A 21,303-nucleotide genomic window follows, 5' to 3' on the forward strand; every position below is an offset into this window, starting at 1 on the left:
TTATTCTACTAGATTTTAATCCCTTATATTATTCATATTTATGTTCCTTTCCATAACCAGGAAAAGGCAGAAATCCTGACTGGTTCATGTTGTCCAGCATTCCTCATGTAAACTTTATTCAAGAATAGAATGAACTAAACCTTCAAGAACCAGAACAGTTCTGGATCCTTAAGGCTGAAAAACTTTAACCGTTTTCTTTTTGAAAAACACTTTTTCTCACCCAAGTCTGAAGCAGAACCCTTAAATAAACAGATTTAATCCTTCCTGCAGCTTCATTCTGACGGCTGATTCATCTGAAAACAAATAAATAATGAAATTAATTATCCAAACATTTAGTGACTTGTTTGATTTACTGTTATTGTTCAACTGCTACGATAAAGCAGGTCGACGAGTCACTTTTCTCCTTCAGAATCTACTGGAATTACGTTGTTCATGTTAACAATTAAAACATTTCTCATAGCTGAGATTTTTAAACTTCACCCTCCCACCAAAAACGCTGAGGGAAAATGAGCTTTAAATAATTAAATCCAGGAGATCCTCCCAAAAGGATGATCAGCTTCAGTCATCTCTGACCCAGGATTGCTTAAAGGTCACTTTAGTCCTCTTGAGCTTGAAAATACTGTTTTAGATTCCAATTGGAAACTTTAAGAAATGATTGCAGTAACATTTCTGTTAAATTTGATCAATATCAGTTACAGTTCTCAAGAGTTTAAGAATATTTTTATATTGAAGTTTCAGCTAGCTGTGTTTAAAAATGTTTATTTTTTCTATAAAGCTGCAGATGTACAGATCCCACTGAGGCAGCCATGCTGCATTTCTCTATGGATCAGAACATTTTATTATTTTATTGCAGAGCAACCGGCGTAAGCTGCTGTCTTCTGTGACGGAGTCATTTTCAGACAGCTGTCATTAGTGCTGCCTCAAACCATTATTTTAATAGCCGACTAATCACAGATTATTTTTTCCAAATATTCGACTAATCAGGTCATGCACAAACTGGATGTAAAACACAATCTTAACCATCATTATCTTTAAACTAACTAAAAACTAGATATATAGCATTACCTGTGATAATACTAGTGTGAATGCTGGAAGATGAATTTGACCGCTGAAGATGTTAGTGCTGATAGTTGAAGATGCTGAAATTGATAGCTGAAGACGCAAATATTGATGGCAAAAAGCTGAAATCAGTTAAGCTAATTGTTGAAAACACTGAAGCTGATAGCAGGTAAAATATTAGTTAAATGCCAAATTAGCCAAATAACTAAAAAAAGCCTCAGTTAGTCAAAACAGCTAGCATGCAGATAAAATATTATCTAAATGCCAAATTAGCCTAAAAACTAAATTAGCCAAAATAGCTAGCATGTAGCTGAAATATTCGCTAAACTTCCAAGTAGCCAAAAAAACAAAAACCTTAATAAAAGCCAAAATAGTCCATCAATCTAGCAGAATGTCATCATAACTTTCAACTTTACTAAACTCTGACTCCATATAATATAAAGCAACGACTAATCGACTATTAAATTAGTTGTTGAGTATCTTAAGTCAATCAGTCGTCCAATCGAGGCAGGCCTAGCTGTCACGGTGTACCACAGGGCTCTGTGCTTGGTCCTGTTGACCTAGATCAATATGTTTACCGTGGTTCTCACAGCTCAAACGCCGTCATCGCTGAGGATCTCCACTGATGAGCCACGGGACGTCCACATGTCAGATCTGGATGAGGTTCTGGATGAGGTTCTGGATGAGGTTCTGGACTGGTTTCCAGGAACAGAGCAGCAGTAGTGGTGATAATAAAACATTTTATTTGTATAGCACTTCTCTAAATACTCAAAGACACTTTACAAGGAGAAAAGAAACCATGAAAACATGTCAGGAATAAAAATACAAACAAGTTTAAAAAGAGAAACAACGATGCCAGTAGGATTGTGGGTAATCGATCAACACCATGTTATCAACAGAATCTAACTACATACTGGATCCATCAATCAGCCGGTACTGGTCAAATGAGCAGTTTGGTCAGCAGTCAGGCTCGGCTGCTCATGAAAGTGTTGCTGACAAACGTGTAACACTGTGGGGGCTGCAGCAGGCATGGGGGGGTCCACAGCTCCTGTCATCACTGGAGCAGCTACAGGAAGCAGCACTCGTGCTGAAGTGCTCAAACGCAGGAACACGCTTGTAACAGTCAGTTGGGAGAGTTCTGGTGAGGAGCTGTCCTCCGTCCTCGTCTCCGTACGCGTCCAGAACCGAACGTGAACAGAACCAGGTCCGCCTCTGGAATCTGGACGCAGAGGGAAAGATGAAGGTTCCTGCTTCTGTTCCAGAACCGTCAGCCAATAAACAGGGATGCTAAGAGGAGCTGCCGGGGTGGGGGGTCTGGATTTAAAACACTTTCATTAAAAATAGCTTTTCATTTATCACAATGAAAAGGTTGGGGGGATAAATATTTTTATAACTAGCACGGGGTGGGGGGTGTTGATAAATTCTTATCTGGGGGGACAGTTAAGGGCACAGACATTTTAACTTATATCAGTACATGGCATAGATCCATTGACTGTATACAGGAGCTGGACCGAGCGAATGTGACATCATCCATTGAAAACGGTTTACTTCCAGCTCCAACTAAATGAAGCCGATTCTGTCGTCATTTTTCTGCAATATGGACGCCGCCATTTGGAGCCAGACGACGGTAGTGGGCAGTGATTGGTCAGTCGGTCTGAATGCTCGTTTCTATGGCAACTATTGTCCCCAATCAGGAGTGAGCTTGTTGGAAGGCCACACCACTACCACTGTAAAGGATCTGTCAAATCTAGCGAACATTTGGTTAAATGAGGCATCTGATTGGTCGGTTTATAACTTGAATTAGTTGTAATGAAGAAAAAAATAAAGAAAAAATGAAGATTATGTTAAAGTATCACATCAAGAATGTTTATTCTGACAATAGAATGACTGAGTGATAACTGTTTATTTCTCTTTAGAGGGATTTTGGCTGCTTGGAGCCACTTCCTGTCACTCAGTCCAATTCTCATATACAGTCAATGCATAGATCATACATGGGGGAGGGGAGGGCAAGGCAGCACATAGTTTTAAACCTAACTACTAAAAAACCAAAGTCTGCTGGTTCAGCGGCCCCCCTTCACTGCTGCCACGCCACAGTCCGGAGCAGGCTAACGGGGGGGGGGCTGTCCAGGAGTCCTCCCAAGTGAATGAAGGGTGGAGGAAGGTGTCTGCAGGGGTGGGGTCAAAGGGAAGGCTTTTCCCAGCAGTCTCATTGATTGTAGAGGGAGCGCTGCTCCCAGGGCATGGCCTGGATGGTCCGTGGCACAGGGGAGGGCTTGAGCGAGGGGGCTCCGTTCGGATGGAGGGAGTGGCCGATGGGGTTGATGGTCGTGAGGGGCCGCTGGGGGGCCAGGGAGAAAGCGTCCTGGTGCTTCGGCTGGAGAGAAAGGAGGAGAAGTCAGAGGATGAAGAGATCTGAAATAAGCTGCAGGCGGTAACCCTGTTGTGTGTGTGTGTGTGTGTGTGTGTGGGGGGGGGGGTCTCCTATAGGGCTGACATGATTAGTCGACTATTAAAACAGTCAACAACTAATTTATTAGTCGATTAGTTGTTACTTTATATTATATGGAGTCAGAGTTGGTAAAGTTGAAAGTTATAAAGGCATTCTGCTAGATTTATGGATATTTTAGGCTTTTTCAATTTTTTTAGGTTATTTTGGAGTTTGGATAATATTTCAGGTACATGCCAGCAATTTTATCTAATTTAGAATTTTTTAGGCTAATTTGGAGTTTAGCTAATATTTTTATCTGCATACCAGAGATTTTGGCTAATTTAGTCTTTTTTCAGTTTTTTAGGCTAATTTAGCATTTAATTATTTAGCTGGCTATAATATTACAGCATTCACACTAGCATTATCACAGGAAATACTATACATCTCATTTTTAGTTAGTTTAAAGCTGATAGTGGTTAAGATGTGTGTTTTACATCCAGTTTGCACATGACCATAATCATAAAAATTATCTGTGATGAGTCGATTATCAAAATAATCGTTTGTGGCAGCACTAGTCTCCTACCATGGGGTTGGCGCTCAGTCGGGTGTACCCCGGGCTCATCTCCTTCACCTCAGACACCAGGGGCTGCAGCAGGGAGTAGGAGGAAGACGGCGCACCGCCAGAGGAGGAGACGTGCTTGTTAGAGGCGGAGCTTCTCATGCTTTGCTGGCCACTCTGAGAGGACACAGAGCTGGGACGGACCTGCAACCCCCCCACAAACACAGCATTAGCCACAACCTCACAGACCTGAAAGAAGATTCCTGCTTCCTACCTGATGGGGGTCTGGCAGGGGCTGGCCTCCCTGGGACATGGGTGAGACGCAGTGGGGGGGCAAGGCTTCCTGCTGGGGGTGTCCTGTGTGCTGCGGCGGCATCATGGCATTGTTCTGCTGCTGCTGCTGCTGTTGCTGCTGCTGACGGCGAGGAGCCGCGGAGAAGTTCGAGCGCCGCCCTGCAGTCTGGAGAGAAGTGAGGACAGATGGGGGGGGCGGGTTAGAGGTCTGCCCCCAGCTGACAGTGAGGAGGGACACATGAGTCAAGCTGTTGGTGCATTCTCTACATGTTTTTCATGCAGGTATGATGATGATCGCACTCACACTCTCAGGCATTCACAAACATCTACGGTAACCATAGAAACAGCATCTTCTTCCTGACAGGACCATCTGAAGGTCTGAAGTCTCAGTTCTGGAGCCGTTTGGTTTGGACCAGAACTTTTCCCCTCAGTCCAACTCAGAGAACGTGACCACCTCTCCGATAGAGAGGAAGGTCAAGAAGTTAACACCCTATCAGAGCTGGACACAAGGACGGCTCCAGTCCTCCAACAACCGTCACACTCGCATCCGAATCATCTGCTGCACTTGCTCAAGGACACGTCAACTGTCGGGGATGAGAACCGACAAGCGGATGAGCAGCTCTAGAGCAGACGAGAAGAAACACTGAAATCCCAGCAGTCTCGCTGCTGAGACAGACGGAGGAAAGGTGTGGTCACATGACCTCTGTGGTCACACCTGAACAAACCCTCGTGAGGCTTTTGCTCTAGTGAGGTCACACTTCAGCATCAGGAGTTTGCAGACTGTGCAGACGTCACATTTTTGGAGACCTGATGGTTCTTTCAGCAAACTGCTCCTGAGAAGCAGAGACTGTCTCAAACAGCCGCTCGCTCCTTTTGACACCGTCATGGAGTTTGAGATGGGAGGAGCCTGAGTCCTGGACGCGGGGCAGGTCCAGGACCTCCAGTACGGAGGGAGAACAGGCTGTAGGCACTCATGTCAGGGTGGCTGCGTGCATTTTTGCTCATGAGGTGTAAGGGTTCAGTAACCAGAACTGAGCAGAACCAAGCAGCCCGTCAGGCCATCACACGGAGGGTGGGTAGAGGGTCAGCCTGATCTTTTTAATAAAACCAGAACACAAAGGCATCACTTTAAACCTGTAAACGTTCAGATCCAACATAAAACTACTCACTTCCAGAACTTACAGGAATAAGTATTGTTAAGATGTTTTCTTTCTTGCATAAAAAGCTTGTAAGTTCTGACTAGGGCTGACATGATAAGTCGACTAATCGATTATTAAAATAGTCGACGATCAATTTAATAGTCGATTAGTCATTACTTTATATTATATGGAGCCAGAGTGTAGTAAAGTATAAAGTTATTATGACATTCTGCTAGATTTATGGAATATTTTGGCATTTATTAAGGTTTTTTAGGCTAATTTGGAGTTTGGGTGGCTCAGTGGGCTAGGTGACGGGCTGCCACGCAGGAGCCCTGGGTTCGATTCCCAGGGTTGTCCACTGATCCCCACCCAGATTGGGTCCTTAGGCAAGACCCTTGACCTGCTGCCTAACTGGGTCCCTGTGCCCCTCAAGTACAGGCTTGTGTCAGGAAGGGCATCCAGCGTAAAAACTCTGCCAAATCACTGATGAGAAACAGTGGGTGCTGTTATGCTGTGGGGACCCCGAAAGGGATAAGCCGAAAGTGAACCACCAGGCTAATTTGGAGTTTAGCTAATATTTAAGCTACATGTTAGGTATTTTGGCTAATAAAAGTTTTTTTTTAGGATAATTTGCCATTTAACTAATATATTAGCTGACTATCAGCTTCAGTGTTTTTGGCGATCAACTTTAGCATTTTTATCTATCAATTTCAGCATGTTCTGCTATTGTAATTAGCATCTTCGGCTGCAAAATTCAGCTTGCAGCATTCACACTAGCATTATTGTAGGTGATGATATATATCTAAATGTTAGTGAGTCTAAAGCTGATGATGGTTAAGATGTGTTCTTTACATCCACTTTTCACCCGGTTAGTTGACTAATCTGAAAAATAATCGGTGATTAGTTGACTTTTAAAATAATCGTCTACGGCAGCTCTAGTTCTGACTGGACTGTGGAAGTGACACCGCTCTGGTGCTCCTCACACTCTGGATCAACAGCTCTTCTAAAACCTGTTCCTACTCAATCAGGAACAGGATTGATGTGAATTAGAAATGCAGCAGGACCTGCGTGGAGCTGAGGAGGAGGAGAGCTCCTCCCAAACATCTCAGCTGAAGGACTTCAGGTCCCAGTGGAACAAACAAAGTCCCACTCCACCTTTACTCTTTATATTGTCAAATCGTTCCCAGTGGCCTTTTAATTACATCAAAAGCAGTTGTGTTGTTTTTAAAGACATTTTGTGCAGAGCTAAATGAGGTCAACAGAATTTCCCCTCTGAGTTCAGAAACAACCCGACAATGATATCCCAGCATTCCTTTGTTCACATGCTCTCCTGCAAGCTTACAGCCCCTTACAACCCCAAGCTAGCATTAGTATAGCGAAAATGAATTTATAAAAAACAGCCAGGAATATCAGAGCCATACAGTTTAGATCCAGATTCCAGCGCAGACGAGGAAAACAATGAGGTTGATGGATTTATTTGCGAGTGGATGGATCAGAGGGAGACTTTGGCCCGTCAGCTTCAGTTGCTGCATCACAAATCTAAGCTTTTTCAAATCGCTGGTTTTTATTTGTTACTACTCTATCACAATTTGATCAAAGAAATACTTAAACACTGTTTTAATCTTAATTGTCTTTACATATGTCCTCCTTCATGAGAAAAATGTTTCAAGAACATGTTCATTTTAATTGGAGAAATTTAAATTTAAAGAGATGACAGCAGAATCAGGATGTAACGTGTATTGTCGTTTTTTTGCGTTTGAAGACCCACACCAATGAAAGTCGTGTTTTGAACATGTTCTTATGGCATTTTAGAGGATTAATATACATATATATATATTCTTTACTCAATTCATGGTGAATGAGCAGACAAGGCAAAAAATGCCATTTGAAAAGGCTTGGTAGAAAATATGCTGAGCGGGTCACAAGCTCCAAGCTCTCACCAACAGGAAGGGAGGGGTAGCCCCGCCCACAACTCGAAGACAAACTCCTGATGAACTCCAGCAGCTCTGCAGAAACTGTCATAGAAAATTACAGGTTTTTGTTATGTTTTGGGCTTTTTTTAATTTGGGGCTAAAACCTTACTAATCATAATTAGAGGACCACTGGGACCAACAGATCAAAACAGGATTCTAGTGGGCCTTTCACAAGTAAAACCACTTGAGTTTTTATTTTTCCTGTAATTCCATCACTTCCTTCTCCTGACATGAACAAGATGAGAAAAACATTTTCGTCAACTCTTTGGTGAACAGTAGTGCTGCCAGAAAGGATTATTTTAATAGTTAACTAATCACCAATTATTTTTTTCAGATTACTCAACCAATTGGGTCTTTCACAAACTGGATTTAAAGCACACATCTTAACCATCATTAGCTTTAAACTAACAAAAACTAGATATGTAACATTACCTGTGATTATGCTAGTGTGAATGCTGTAAGCTGAATTTGGCCACTGAAGATGATAGTGACGATAGCTGAAGATGCTGAAATTGATAGCTGAATTTGTTGACGCTAATTCTGAAAATGCTCAATCTGATAGCCAGCTAAAATACAAGTTAAATGCCAAATTAGCCTAAAAAAAAAAAGCCTAAGTTAGCCAAAACAGCTAGCACATAGCTGAAATATTAGCTAAACTCCAAATTAGCCTAAAAAACCTTAATAAAAGCCAAAATAGTCCATAAATCAAGCAGAATGACATAACTTTTATCTTTACTACACTCTGACTCCATATAATATAAAGTAACGACTAATCGACAATTAAATTAGTTGTCAACTATTTTACTAGTCGATTAGTCAACTAATCGTGGCAGCCCTAGTGATCAGAGATGGTTGGGTTGAACCCACTGATGAGGAGAAAGGTCCGGTGCAGTTTCAGGACCGTCTTTGAGGGGGGGTGAGCTGGTTTCTTATAGCTGGAGGATCACTGCAGCATCAGAGATCTTAGGGAAGAATCTGAGGCACATGTGGATCCAGGCTCATCTTCACTCTACAGCCAGTTTGGATCAAACCAAACACAGAGCCGTGGACGCTTCACCTGAGCTCTGCAGGTGACACAAGCAGCTGTCATCTGGTTTGAAATGCTGCGGTTCTGACTCCCAGCATGCATTGGGGCTCAGACAAAGCCGGTAGGATGAGGTCAGAGAAGAAGAGCCACATGGCCCAAGCCTGCATGAACCCCCCTGACATGGTTCTGGAGACGTGAGGTTCAGAGGCTTCAATGCTTCGCTGACGGGGCCTCACACATGCTCACTGACGCACACACCAACCTGGTTTTTGGCGGCGGCGCTGCAGCGGTGCTGGGCCAGGTCCAGCATGGTTCTGTAGCTCTTAAAGCAGGACGGGCAGTTGAACCGGTTCTTTTGAACCAACCCACACACACACACAAAAACAAACAAACACACACACATAAGTTTGGATTACTACACTTGTGCATAGCATCATGAGCCCTGAGCCTTTCCCTGGACCGGTCCGGACCCTGAACTATCCCTGACTGCACAGCTCATGTTGGGTCAGGAGAAAGCTCTTCTCACACACGGCGTGGAACACAGACCGACAGTCAAGGCAGACATGCTGAGTCATGTTACATGCACACAGGTGACCTCTGGCAAACATGCACATCAACTCCCACACATGCACGAGTGTCTGCAGCAGGCTGGTGGAGGAGCTGCTGCTGCTCACAGCAGATCTGTCTTCAACAGCTGTCCTTTTTGGGTCACAGCTACAACTTAAGGCTGTTGGTTAGCATCCCACCCGCTGCCTGGAGCAGATGACCACCTCCTCCTGGAGGAGAGCACGGGGATGGGAATCAACTGTGTGGAGCCGCTTCCTCTGAAGCTGAAGGACACTGGTGTCATTTGGGACTAAACGTCTGCAGCTTTTTAGCTCCAGATTGACGAAGGTTCACTGCAGTCAGAGGACGGGCCCTGAGTGCAGCTGTGGATCCAAACCACCTGCAGACACCTTCAAACACGGATGAAGACTCTGATGAAGATGGGCCCCTTTGTTTCTAAACACTAAAGGAAAAGTGAAGGTTCACTCTGAACATTAGACTAAAGCTTCATGAGAAAGGTTCAGAACCCTTAACTCACATGGCTCAAGGCCCAGGGGCCGGATCCGGCCCTCCGGATAATTCTATCCGGAGGGCCGGATCATTTATTTTATTATTATTAATGACCCGATGTTATCTCCCGTTCATTTCTAACTTGTATAATTTTGACAACATGTATTTTTATGGATAATAAAATATTGAAAGTTATTTAAGGTTTAAGTTGATTTATTCTGGAATAATATTCCTGCCTTTTTATTATTTATAATTATGTTAAAAAGTTACAGTTTTAAAGTTTAAAAATTAGCATTCTGCTAGCAGTTTTGGCAAATTTAGGCTTTTTCATTTTTGAGGCTATTTTGGAGCTTAGCTAATATTTTAGCAACACGCTAGCTGTTTTGGCTAACCTAAGTTTTTTTTGTTTTTTTTTAGTTTATTAGGTGAATTTGGCATTTAGCTAATATTTTAGCTCGCTATTAGCTTCAGCATCTTCAGCTATATTCTTCAGTGTTTTTAACTACCAATTTCAGCATCTTCATCTATCAGCACTAGCATCCTCAGCGGTCAAATTCAGCTTATAGCATTCACACTAGCATTATCACAGATAATGCTGTATATCTACTTCATAATAATGTTGAAGAATTACGTTTTAAAAAGTGTTCAATAAATGTTTTGTGTTATGGATTTTGGCTCCTTGAACGATTGAGTTTGATACCTCTTCCTTAACTAAAAAAAATAAATAAATAGAACTCAACTTCTGACCGAACCGCCATTCTAACCAACAACCTTTAGTGTTTTACCTTCAGAATCTATGGAAATGAAGGGGATGAAACAAACCATGGAGAATGGGTACATTTATTTACCAACTACAGCAACGACAAGAACATTTTAAAAAAATATGTGGATTTAACATAACTTAGTGCAAACTTAAGTCCCTATTAAAATGAATGTACAAGTCTGGGTCATCACAGAAATCTATTATTTGGTCTTTTAGATTGACAGTAGTTTCAGGGTCAAATGGATTATTCGCAGAGACTGTTTGCATCACTTCTGGAAAGTTGGAACACACTCCTGATCAAAACCTGAAGACCGGTTAAAAAAGTTGCAAGAATTTGCATTTATCAAAGCTGGACTGAACAAGGTTCTAATTACAGCTTCAAAATGCAGCAAGAGGAACAAGGAGCAGGAGAACAAATATTTTAGCTGCCAGTTCATAGAAAAAAAACAAAATGAAAAGCACTGTTCATCAGCTGATCAAAAGTTTAAGACCACGGCCTTTTAAAGACACAGTTTGCACCAAAATATGCATTTATTGGTATTCGTGTTGTCGAGGTCTCTCTTGATGGAAAAAAGCTGGACTTCTTTGATTGTGGCAGGATTGTTGAGCTGCTTAAGCATGGCCTCTCACAATGTGTCTTCACTGCTGAGGCTGGACACAGTCAAATGGTACTTTTGAGTTTTTTGACAGCTCCTGAGGGTTACAGAACAAGAACGGTGGAGCTACTCACCACAGTGTTTTGTTTGGACCCTTTGGTTTCTGGGTATTTTTGTGCTACGGTCCTAAAACTTTTGCTCAGCTGATGAACAGCCCCTTTCAATTAAATCGTCAAAATGTTTGGCTTCTTGTTCACATTTCTTCCTCTTAGATCTGGAAGCTCTGTTTAGAACTTTATTTAAATGTAGCCAAGCAAAGTGTGGATTCATGCAGTTTCTTATCTGGTCTTAAGATTTTGATCAGGAGTGTATCTTCACGGATTTTACAAAGTGATTATTTAACCCCCACAGGAAGTGGCCTGTATTCTTGTATTCAAATTTATGATGCAAAGCAGAAGTTTCTATGATATATTCTAAATAGTCTATGTAAATGACAGACTGTCAGAACATTAACTGTTAAAGTACGAATGAAATGTTATCAAGAAAACCTCACAACGAGAAATTAAAATGCAGTGTTTCAAATTATTATGTAAACATTTTGAAATACTCTAAAGAGAAAATGGTCATTTGTTGACTTTTAAGCTTTAGGAGTTCATACTGTATATACTGAAATCTAAAGCTATTCCAATCAGAAACATCTTCATAGGTCAAGTTACATTGGAAAGTGGATAAAGTGTGCACTGAGAAGCTTTACTGGTTTAGAACATTCATAATCATACTTATTTCACCCATCACTGGTTATTTTTAGGAATGTAACCCCCCTTTAAACGAGGAAACACTGTAATCGCTAATCTGAAAGCTTGTATTCACCAATGGGAGCTGAAGGAGCTAGGAGTTCTACCACACAGCTGAAGAGGACCAAAGCTTTGGACTGGGAACTTCTAAGCTGTTCTTAAAGGGTTCTGATCTCCACAACACCACAAACTCTTCATCAGTCCTCCTCTTTTTCACCAAAACCTCCCTTCACAGTGAGAACGGCCCCCAGCGGTCAGGCAAACAAAGCCACGTCACAACCCAAATACCGAGTTCTGTCAACAACAGAAGAGTGAGCTGTCAAAGCGCCTCTGCTTCCTTTCCATCAGACTTCACAGTAAAACAAACGTGTTTCTAGCCACGAAATATTTGGTTGACTTTGCTGAGTAATTCACGGTTATTAATGCCATCATCTGCACTGCAGGCGCTGCCCCTGCTCTGAGGGATTTTCTTTTTTATTCTACTTTAATATTGATTTAAATAAAATTGTGGACAGAAAATGAGCCTGATCTGATCTTTAGAGCTGCAGAGGTCAGGCTTAAAGCAGCAAGAGATAAAAACACAAGTCAGGGGGGTTAACATGAGGGAAATACTTACCCAGAAGGATTCTGACCACTGAAGCTACGTTCACATCACTCTTGGCTAGCGAACACGTCCAATGTAAAGTCTATGCAAAGGTGGGTTTCAAGCTTCTGCGTTCAAAACTCTCACGTTCACACATCGCCTGGCAAACAACTGTTTTGGGCTCTACATGCAGTTTATTTTTATTTATTTAACCTTTATTTATCCAGGCAGGACAGATTAAGAACAGCCTTCTTATTTGCAACTGTGGCCTGGCAAAAGGCAAGACCTTTTGAGAAAGAAACGCACAGCTATTAAACGCACGCTGCGTGTCAAAGCCACAAACTTGGATTTGGTAGTGACGTATGGTTAGGGTTCTTTTTAATCCATGAAAGTGCCAACTGTTTGAAAATTGATAATTAATAATTGCAGTTTGTGCCTGACCAGAATTATACAGCACCAAGTCATTTATCGGAATAGAGCTGTGAGAGAAAGAAGCCTGGAGTGAGATTCACTGGATTTGCACCGCTTTGACATTTCACTCCAAACCTCTTCCAACTGTGGGTGGAGGACATGTGCTGGTAAACAGAAGGGCTGGGTTCATAAAACCAATTAATTGATTTGAATCGATTTAAGCTTAATAGATCAATAATCATTTAATAAAAATATAAATCGATTTAGCACATAAAGCTAAAGTCTGCTAGCTTGATGCTAACTTTTAATGGAATTTCCCATAGGACAGCTAATGCTAACGCTCGGTCGACATTGCTGACTAAATGAACATCTTTATCCCAGATGAGCCCCCACGTTGTTGAGGCTCGGTTGCCTTGCTGAGGCAACTCACAGGCAGTAATTTTCCAAACTATTTTAAGGAAATATTTTTAAAGAAACCATTTGTGATCCAAAACATTGTTTTTTTCCTCATACTTTCTTCTTCTTCTGGAATAAGGTGTAATACTATAGCATGATCGCCACCTAGTGTCCAAACTGAAATGTCCTCCAGGAGAAGCAGAACAATGTTTCCAATGTTAATGATCTGAACATTTTAGTTAGAACTTCTCCTTTAGAGAATCCATGTAACACTGGATGATATTAACAATCTCAGTATTTCACTGATAAATGTTAGTAATAAATACATTAATAAGAAATAATAAATTAATAATAAAACAATAATAAAAAAATATAGTAGATTATGAATGTATTTCTAAAATGTGTATAAATGTGTAAACTTTAAACTGAACTGAGTTGAAGAATCAAAAGAATCCAAAAAATCAGAATTGAATTGATCCAGGCTGTGTGAATCGAATCGAATCGTTTTTGGGAATTATAATCGATACCCAGCCCTAGTAAACAGTAGAAAATGAAAAATAAGGTGAAGCCCCTTCCTGTTTGTCCAGTGTAAACACAACGTGCTAAATGTGCGTTCACGTTTAGTGTGTTCTTAAACATGCATCACATGCCTGGAGTGAACGTAGCTTCAAAGCCCCATTAGAGGAACTTTGTTTCCAGCACCAAAGACTGATGAAGAACATTGAGCTGCATTGAGGTTAACTCTGTTTAAAGATCAAAACTTTCATTTTTTGTTATGACTGGCTTTGAATCTCTGCCTGTGAAATGACTATGCTTCTGGATCAGAACGGTCTAACTCTGAACCACCGCGGAGAGAGCTCTTTACACACATGACGCTGGACAAATCCTAAAGTCTGAATGAAGAAACAGAATCCTATGTCACAAAAAGCACAGCTCTGCATGCATCTGAACATCCTGATGAAGATGTTTCTTCAGAGAATACATTTTCAGGCTGCAGTGGTGGGAAAGGAGGCTGAAGACTGAGGCTTCGATGGAGGAGCTCTGACTTGATTGCTCAAACTCAGAGCTCCTATTTTTTCTCTCAAATACACCAAAAACAGAAGAATGAGATGAAGCGATGACAGGAGAAGCTGCGCAGCTTTCAGTGTTTAGAGCATGGACAAGAAGAAACACACACAAATGAAACTGCAATGTCATGGCAGACGGAAAGAGCAGTAAACATGCACCATCTGAGCTTCAGACAAGCTTCTGCACAAGTGAGGAAACTTCATGACTGCACAGAACATCTATGCATTCCTGAACAAAGCTTCTTTTCCAATTCACACATAGTTCCTCATCTATGAATGTGTCTGACAGCACCACATTTAAGGATGTCCTTACCCAATCATGTAATCAATCATGCAGTTCTAGATTTGGCCAAAAGCGCAACACATTTCAAGCTTCTTCTAACAGATGAATACTCTACTTGAAGTCTGCATATCATGAACAGATCACAACATTTTATTGCCGTAAAATGCAGCCAAATACGGCGCTAGTTTGAGCAGGAGGCACACATAAAAGTGTTCCGTAAAGTTAGAAAGATATTCACAGATATGGACTTTAGGGCTCAATAAACCTTTTGATAAACATTTTAGAATAACAGCAAGTGTCTTTTAGTTAGTCTTAATGCATATAATAATCTAAAAAGGATTTCAGAAGAATAAAATCAGGTTTTTATTATTTTTATTGAAAATTGCTCATTCTATGTTGCTGATAAAAAGAGCGGATCACTGGACTGTCGACAAAGTGCAAACTCAAAAGTGATAACAGATACTCATATCTAAAAAAAAAAACAACAGAACCGGATAAATTGTAACATTGAAATGAGCTAGTTGTGATTACTTGAGTGTATGCTACAACAATGATTTTAAAAGAAAGTCATCATTCATTTTTAAGAATTTTTAATCACATCTGATCAAAAATGTTCAATAGTTCCGAAGATCCTATAGCTAAACTTTCTCATATGACTAATTATCACCTATTTTTTACGAGTTAATAGCCAACTATTTTTCTAGTCCAGGAGTCTCCAACCTGCAGCTCCAGATCCACATGTGTCTCTTTTATCTCTCCATGGTAGCTCCAAACATAAATAAATCATGGAGACTGCTGATCCAGACATGTCGACCGTCAGAGTCAGCAGCTCCTGATAATGTCTGTCTAACCAAAACTACCTAAAGAAAACAAATAAACAAAGCCTGAAAACTAAGACTACCAAGATCCAAACTAAATTAACAAAACCCAGCAGAGTAAGACTGCTGAGGATAAAGAGGAGAAAGAACAAAATAAATAAATAGAAGAAAAATAAAATAGTAATTTCTAAAGTAAGGCTTACTTAATTATCATTTATTTGCTTTAGATTAGTTAAATGTATACATTGATGTCTGAGGTTCACTTAGATGATAAACTATGTAGGTTTTTACATCCTGTTGACCTGAAGACGTCTTGTTTGTTCAACTCTACCTCCAGAATGAACAGATTTTATATGAAAATCAAAACTTTGGTAAAAAGTTTGATCTTTTATGAGTTAAAAGCTCATATTATCTGATGCTGTACAACATTGGTTATTAGCTGCACTGAGATGATCCTGATTGGTACAGAGCATCTTTTATTTTGAAAATAAGTAAAAAAAAAAAAAAAATCTCTTCTTGGGAGATGCTAGATTCTTATTATATTTTTGCTTTTGTTTGTCCCCAAAAAAATAGACATAATTCATATTTATTATTTAAAAAAAAAGGTTGTGAATGCAAATCCAAATTTCTTAAAGGCTAAAGGTGCTTTCACACCAAATGAAATCCGAGTGATAAATTCACCCCCCAGCCCTTCTTTTGCTGGGTGGTGAATTTGCTGTCAAAAGATGTGTTCCTGACACCGCGACTGTAGCTGGATGAGCTCTGAGAACCTGCGGCTCAAACGGGTAAAGGAGAAAGATGAAAGTTCAGGACAAAAACGCTTTGGATTAATATTCTATCAGCTGATCGAGTCACTGAATAGTCACGTGCCCAAAGCTGAGTTCCTGATTGGCTGATGCGACGCAGAGACCTTTCAAACTTCAGGTATTTACATTTTGGCCGTGCTGCCTGATTCACGCCTCATCGCTCAAAGTGAGCTGCTGGCAGACCTTCGCGCTGCGCCAGTCACTCATATCGTGCCGCAGAGCTTCAGATCGACCCTCAGATCGACCCTCAGAGCGCGCCTGCACCATTCCCTAACATTGGAGCTGGCCGGCTCCGCCATTCAGTGTGAATGCACCTTAAAGTAAGACTGCAGCTCCTTCTAGGTTTTGATCAGTAGAAAACGAGCCTGAATGACTCTTTTACTGCTAAAGGTTGATGACCCCTGTTCTAGTTGATAGTTTCACTATTTTTCTTCATTGTGAAATCCACCTCACAGAAGTGCTTTTTTGAGTGTTAAATGGCAAAAGACGGTCAATAAAAGAAAAATAGAGGAGAATCTGGATCTGTTCATTACATTTGTTCATGTTTTACAAAAGTTTCTGATTGGGACTCTATCGGCTGATACTCAAATCAAATGACTAATGGGATCAGGGCCAAAAACACGTTTATCACTTCTACTACTTTATTCTCCATCATGAAGCTTCTCTCATCTTTCCATCAGGGTCCTACAGAGAGCAGACGGTTTTTTGCATGTTCTGCTTAAGACTGAAGAACCTCACAGTGCTGAGGGCTCTGAAGTGGTGAAAAAAGCTCCCGGCACCCCCCCGTCGTACCTGGTTGGAGGCGGCGGCCGTGCAGCGGTGCTGAGCCAGCTCCAGCATGGTTCTGTAGCTCTTGCAGCAGGAGGGACAGTCGAAGCGGTTGGGCCCGTCATCGTGGATCCTCTGATGGTTCCGTAGGTACCGCGCCAGCCGGAAAGCCTTGCCGCACAGGTCGCACATGTAGCGTTTTTGCCCGTGAATTCGCATGTGGTTGCGCAGAGACATGTAGTTGGTGTAGGGTTTGCTGCAGAAGTCACACCTGAGTGCAGAAGAGACGAATCATGGAAAGGTCAGGGCAGAAACGAGCCAGAAGTTCACCGTTTGGCACAAATCAGAGGGGAACGCTCACTTGAAGTCGCCCGTCTTGTGGGTGAGCTTGTGGTTCAGCAGCGAGCTTGCGTGCTTGTAAGCGCAGTTGCACAGGTCGCAGACATACGGCCGCTCGTCTGATTCTGTATCGTCCGCCGCTGCGGTGGCAGGCGTTGACGGAGGAGGCGGCGGCTGTGGCGCCGGCGCCTGGGACTCCATGGACAGCGTGGAGCTGGAGAGGGATGCTGTGGAGAGGCTGGAGCTGGAGAGAGCTGCAGATGACGAGGGGAGCTGATCACACCAGCTGATGGTTGAGCTTGGCTGAGACAAAGGAGAATGTAGTTAGAGCTCCAGGAAATCCTCATGTTCACAGATGACACACCACAAGCTTAAAAACGTTTACATCTGAAACAACCCCACAGTGCAACGAGGTCCAACGTCAGATCCTCTAACAGAGACGACACTGAACCAGCTAACTAACCCGCTGCTGTGCAGTAGTCATTCTGTAGAGACGGGCATCAGCAAAACAGATCCAGCTGGCAGGAAACCAGAACAGCAGTGCCAAACAAGCCTCAAAGATTTTCAAAATAAAACACAAATTTGACTGGGCTATGAAGTTGATGCTCTGGTTGGTACCCGCTGGGTAAGGAACATCTGCAGAAGCCTGTCTTCCCAAAGAGCTGCATCTGCAGCATCCAGCCATCAGGAACAAACATCTACATAAAAACAAAACCAATAAAAATGACCTCTTTGAAAGTGTTCACTAGGGCTACTACAATTAGACGACTAATCGACTATTAAAATAGCTATCGACAAATTTAATAGTAGATTAGTTGTTACTTTATATTATATGGAGTCAGAGTGTAGTAAAGTTGAAAGTAATAAAAGCATTCTGGTAGATTTATGGACTAGTTTGACATTTATTCAGGTTTTTTTTAGGGTTTTTGGAGTTTAGTTAATATTTCAGGATCATGCCAAATTAGCCTAAAAACTGAAACAAAGCTTGAGTTAGCCAAACTTGGCATTTAACTAATATTTTACCTTGATATCAGCTTCAGCATTATCAGCTATCAGTTTCAGCATCTTCAGCAGCCAAATTCAGCTTACAGCATTCACACTAGCATTATCAGAGGCAATGTTATATATCTAGTTTTTAATGAGTTTAAAGCTCATGATGGTTAAGATGTGTGCTTTACATCCAGTTTGCTCATGACCCGATTAGTCAACTAATCGGAAAAAATAGTCAATGATTAGTCGACTATTAAAATAATTGTTTGTGGCAGCTCTAGTGTAAACATAAAAACAAATATATTTCCATTGTATATTAGTGGAATTTATCCTTGTGATCAGCGTACAACTTCTTCAGACGCTCTCTGTTTCTCAAAGCATCACCTGCGCTCAGCTACTTTCTTGGATGCAGTGTTCAGTTCCAAAAGGGAAGTGTGGCTGTATTTTAACAGGAAGCTCTTCCACAGGCCACACTCTGAGGTGTTCTGGCCCAAACACAAAACTTCACATCGACCGCGACCAGAAAAACTTTCAAATAAAAATCAAGAGTGACACAGGAACAAAAAAAAGCCAAAATTATGTGCAAAAATCAAAGTCAAGCAGGAGGTGAAAGTCACTCATTAACTCCTGTACTACAAGCTCTTCAAAACACCCTGATGAGAAGACTGAAAATACACTCATGTACAGCTTCCTGTGACATAGTCATGAGCACAGGGCAGACCAGATGTAATCAAATATATTCTTGGGCTCTTAAAGTGCTGCAAAAACTCGGGAGACGGTAAACTGCATGGACTGATGGATGCAGCACAGCAACAGCTCCAGGAGAACTCTGCTCAACAAGAACCCTCTCCAAAGATCAGCCCAAGAGAAGTTTTTAACGAATGTGTGAATCCGTCTGATAATCATAACAATGTCTGAGTGGAAACCATGACAACAGCTCGTCAGATTCTCTTTCCTCCTATCAGAAGAGCTCAAATGAGTTTTCACTTTATGAAAGGAAAATAGAAGACCTCCAGTGATGGAGGAGAGTTCTGTCTGATTCCAGTACAACTGAACTTCTGCTATTTCAGAGATGCAGAAAGACATATTCAATCTGCACCTCATTCAATTTTTATTTACACTCCATTCATCTGCTCCTGTTTCAGGCTTTCTGTCAGGGTTTAGAACACTTTGTGGCCCGTGTTAGTGAGAGGAGGATGTTATGGAAACTGGGATCCATCATCAACACTCCTCATCCTCCTCTGCATGGGATCATGGATGCAGTGAGCATCTCCTTCACTCAGAGACCAAAGCTTCTCGCTGGAGGAAGGAGCACTTTTACAGAACTTCCCTCCTGTCAGATATTACTCTACAACACCCCAAAGACACTAGACATTATCTAATGTTGTTTTACGTGCATTTTCAAAGCGTTATATCATCTATCTGATGTTTTTAATCTAGCTATGGTAAAGGTATGCCCCCTTTGTGAGATCAACAAAGTTTTATTCTACTCTATCAGAGCGCTCAGCTCACAGAGGATGAACTTGGAGAGCGCGTGCCTATTCGGCGCGAGGACCCAAACAGAAATGTGGAAAAAGCGTGCGAGGATCGGTGCTGCTGTGCGCGCCGCAGATCCCGGGTGGGCTGGGATGGAGCGTGAATGAAGCCCAGAGTCCGGCATCACAAAGGGGGCTTTGAAAGTCCGCCGCGGGGCGTCTTCCGCTACAGCTTCCTGTCGGACTCCCCCGGTCGTGTTTACTTTACGGCTAACGGCTAACAATATGCGAGGCCTCGGGCGCTTTTCTCTGCTCCAGCAAACCTTCGTGCTAAAAGGCTGACCTGTCTCTGAACAGAATCGCGCAGGACTGCGGCTGGGAGAGCGGCAGTGAAAGCAACTTCCTCCGGTGTCTGGGGACCGGGGTATCAGTTTCACGTAGCAGCTGCTGTCCAGAGTTAGCAGGAGCAGCGGTTCTCTAGAATAGTACCGATTCGGCGCTCAGCAGTGACACGGATGCCCTCAAAGGGGAAAACAGACAGAAACAACCCCCGGGGAGGAAACACTAGCCTCTCCGCTACCGCGGCTGCTAAGTAGGCCAAGCGCCGCTCAGCAGGACGGTTAGCCGGACGCTCCGCCGCTGCTGACACCGCTCACGGCTCCAGCAACACAAAGCTGCCGAGCTGCGGCGCTCCAGCCGAATACACCCCCATGAATAACAAAAGAGGCTCCACTCAGCGTTTGACGAGCAGAGCCGTCCTCCTTCGGCCGCCCGCTGCACTTGTTTGTCGGCTGTGTTCGCTAGCTAAACGGCGGGGAACAACAGTCTTTCTTACTCCGGACTCGCTGGGGTCTTTTTTCCAGAACAACTGCGAGCAGTGGCCGAAAGACTCTGTCGATGAGTAATTCACTCCGTTTCTGTCCTGGAAGTCTCCATGCGTGCTGCCCGCGTTCGTCCTGGCGTACATAGTCGGTTTTAAATTTATTCAACTTTTATTTTAGGGGGTCTAAAAAGAAAAACAGGGCCGCTTTGTCGGGATCTTCTTCCGAAAAGCAAAATATTTCTTCTGGGAAATATGCATTTTGGCGGCGGGCGCACCGAGGCGTTCTGCGCTGCACTGCCACCTGCAGGACCGGAGTGTAACTGCATGGATGTGAGGGGAAAATGACAACTATGCTGGTTAACGTCTGCTTTCAAAACTCCATAATAAAAAGAAAAACATCAATGCAATGCAATAGATAAGACAGGAATGAATTGCAACTTTTTATGTTTACAATATTGACGTAGTGTATAAAAAGTAAACTTCAAGTGTATGGAGCTAAATTGGGACCAATATTATTTAAAACAGGGCCAAAAGTTTTGAAATAGAAATTTGTCACATTCGAGTTGAAACTGAAAAAAAAAAAGTTTTGAAATGGAAGTTTTGTATGGAAGCCGAAAACGGCCTGCCTTACTTTTTTTTTTTTTTGGATCGTTTTCTCGTGATAACGACATAATATCTCGTTATCACGAGAAAACGAATTTGTTTTCTCGTGATAACGAGATAATTAATAATGAAGAAGGAAGAGTCCCACACTCCCTTTCCTGCATGGAGAAGCAAAAACTTCAGCTTTAAGTCTATTTATTTTGTGGTTAACAAGAAAAACAGCAGAAGAACACTCCAGAAAAGTTGTTTTTAG

At 42.1% G+C, this 21,303-nt stretch overlaps 1 protein-coding gene across 2 annotated transcripts; it reads right to left on the minus strand.

The window, feature by feature from the left end:
- Positions 1-1,779: 1,779 nt before the first annotated feature.
- LOC112146651 (zinc finger protein 384) lies at positions 1,780-20,757 on the minus strand. Of its 2 annotated transcripts, XM_024272567.2 has the most exons (7): positions 20,460-20,757; positions 17,182-17,462; positions 16,845-17,091; positions 8,742-8,831; positions 4,321-4,506; positions 4,071-4,250; positions 1,780-3,433 (listed from the first exon to the last, which is right to left on the minus strand). In XM_024272567.2, the coding sequence occupies exons 1-7, from the start codon at positions 20,589-20,591 to the stop codon at positions 3,266-3,268; spliced, it is 1,284 nt and encodes a 427-aa protein (XP_024128335.1). In that variant the 5' UTR covers positions 20,592-20,757; the 3' UTR covers positions 1,780-3,265. The 2 variants fall into 2 exon arrangements, with proteins under 2 accessions (XP_024128335.1, XP_024128336.1); XM_024272568.2 differs by lacking the exon at positions 8,742-8,831 and having other exon boundaries at positions 20,460-20,747.
- Positions 20,758-21,303: the final 546 nt, after the last annotated feature.

This window comes from Oryzias melastigma, linkage group LG8, assembly GCF_002922805.2.
Source record: "Oryzias melastigma strain HK-1 linkage group LG8, ASM292280v2, whole genome shotgun sequence".
In the NCBI taxonomy this organism is placed as follows: Eukaryota; Metazoa; Chordata; class Actinopteri; order Beloniformes; family Adrianichthyidae; genus Oryzias; species Oryzias melastigma.

Excerpts from the sequence above, each read along its gene's own strand:
- LOC112146651 (XM_024272567.2), bottom strand. The coding sequence starts at position 20,591 with ATGTACGCCAGGACGAACGCGGGCAGCACGCATGGAGACTTCCAGGAC. Across the intron at positions 17,463-20,459 it reads AAGACCCCAGCGAGTCCGGA|CCAAGCTCAACCATCAGCTG; the intron begins GTAAGAAAGACT and ends CCTTTGTCTCAG. Across the intron at positions 4,251-4,320 it reads CCCTGCCAGACCCCCATCAG|GTCCGTCCCAGCTCTGTGTC; the intron begins GTAGGAAGCAGG and ends GGGGGGTTGCAG.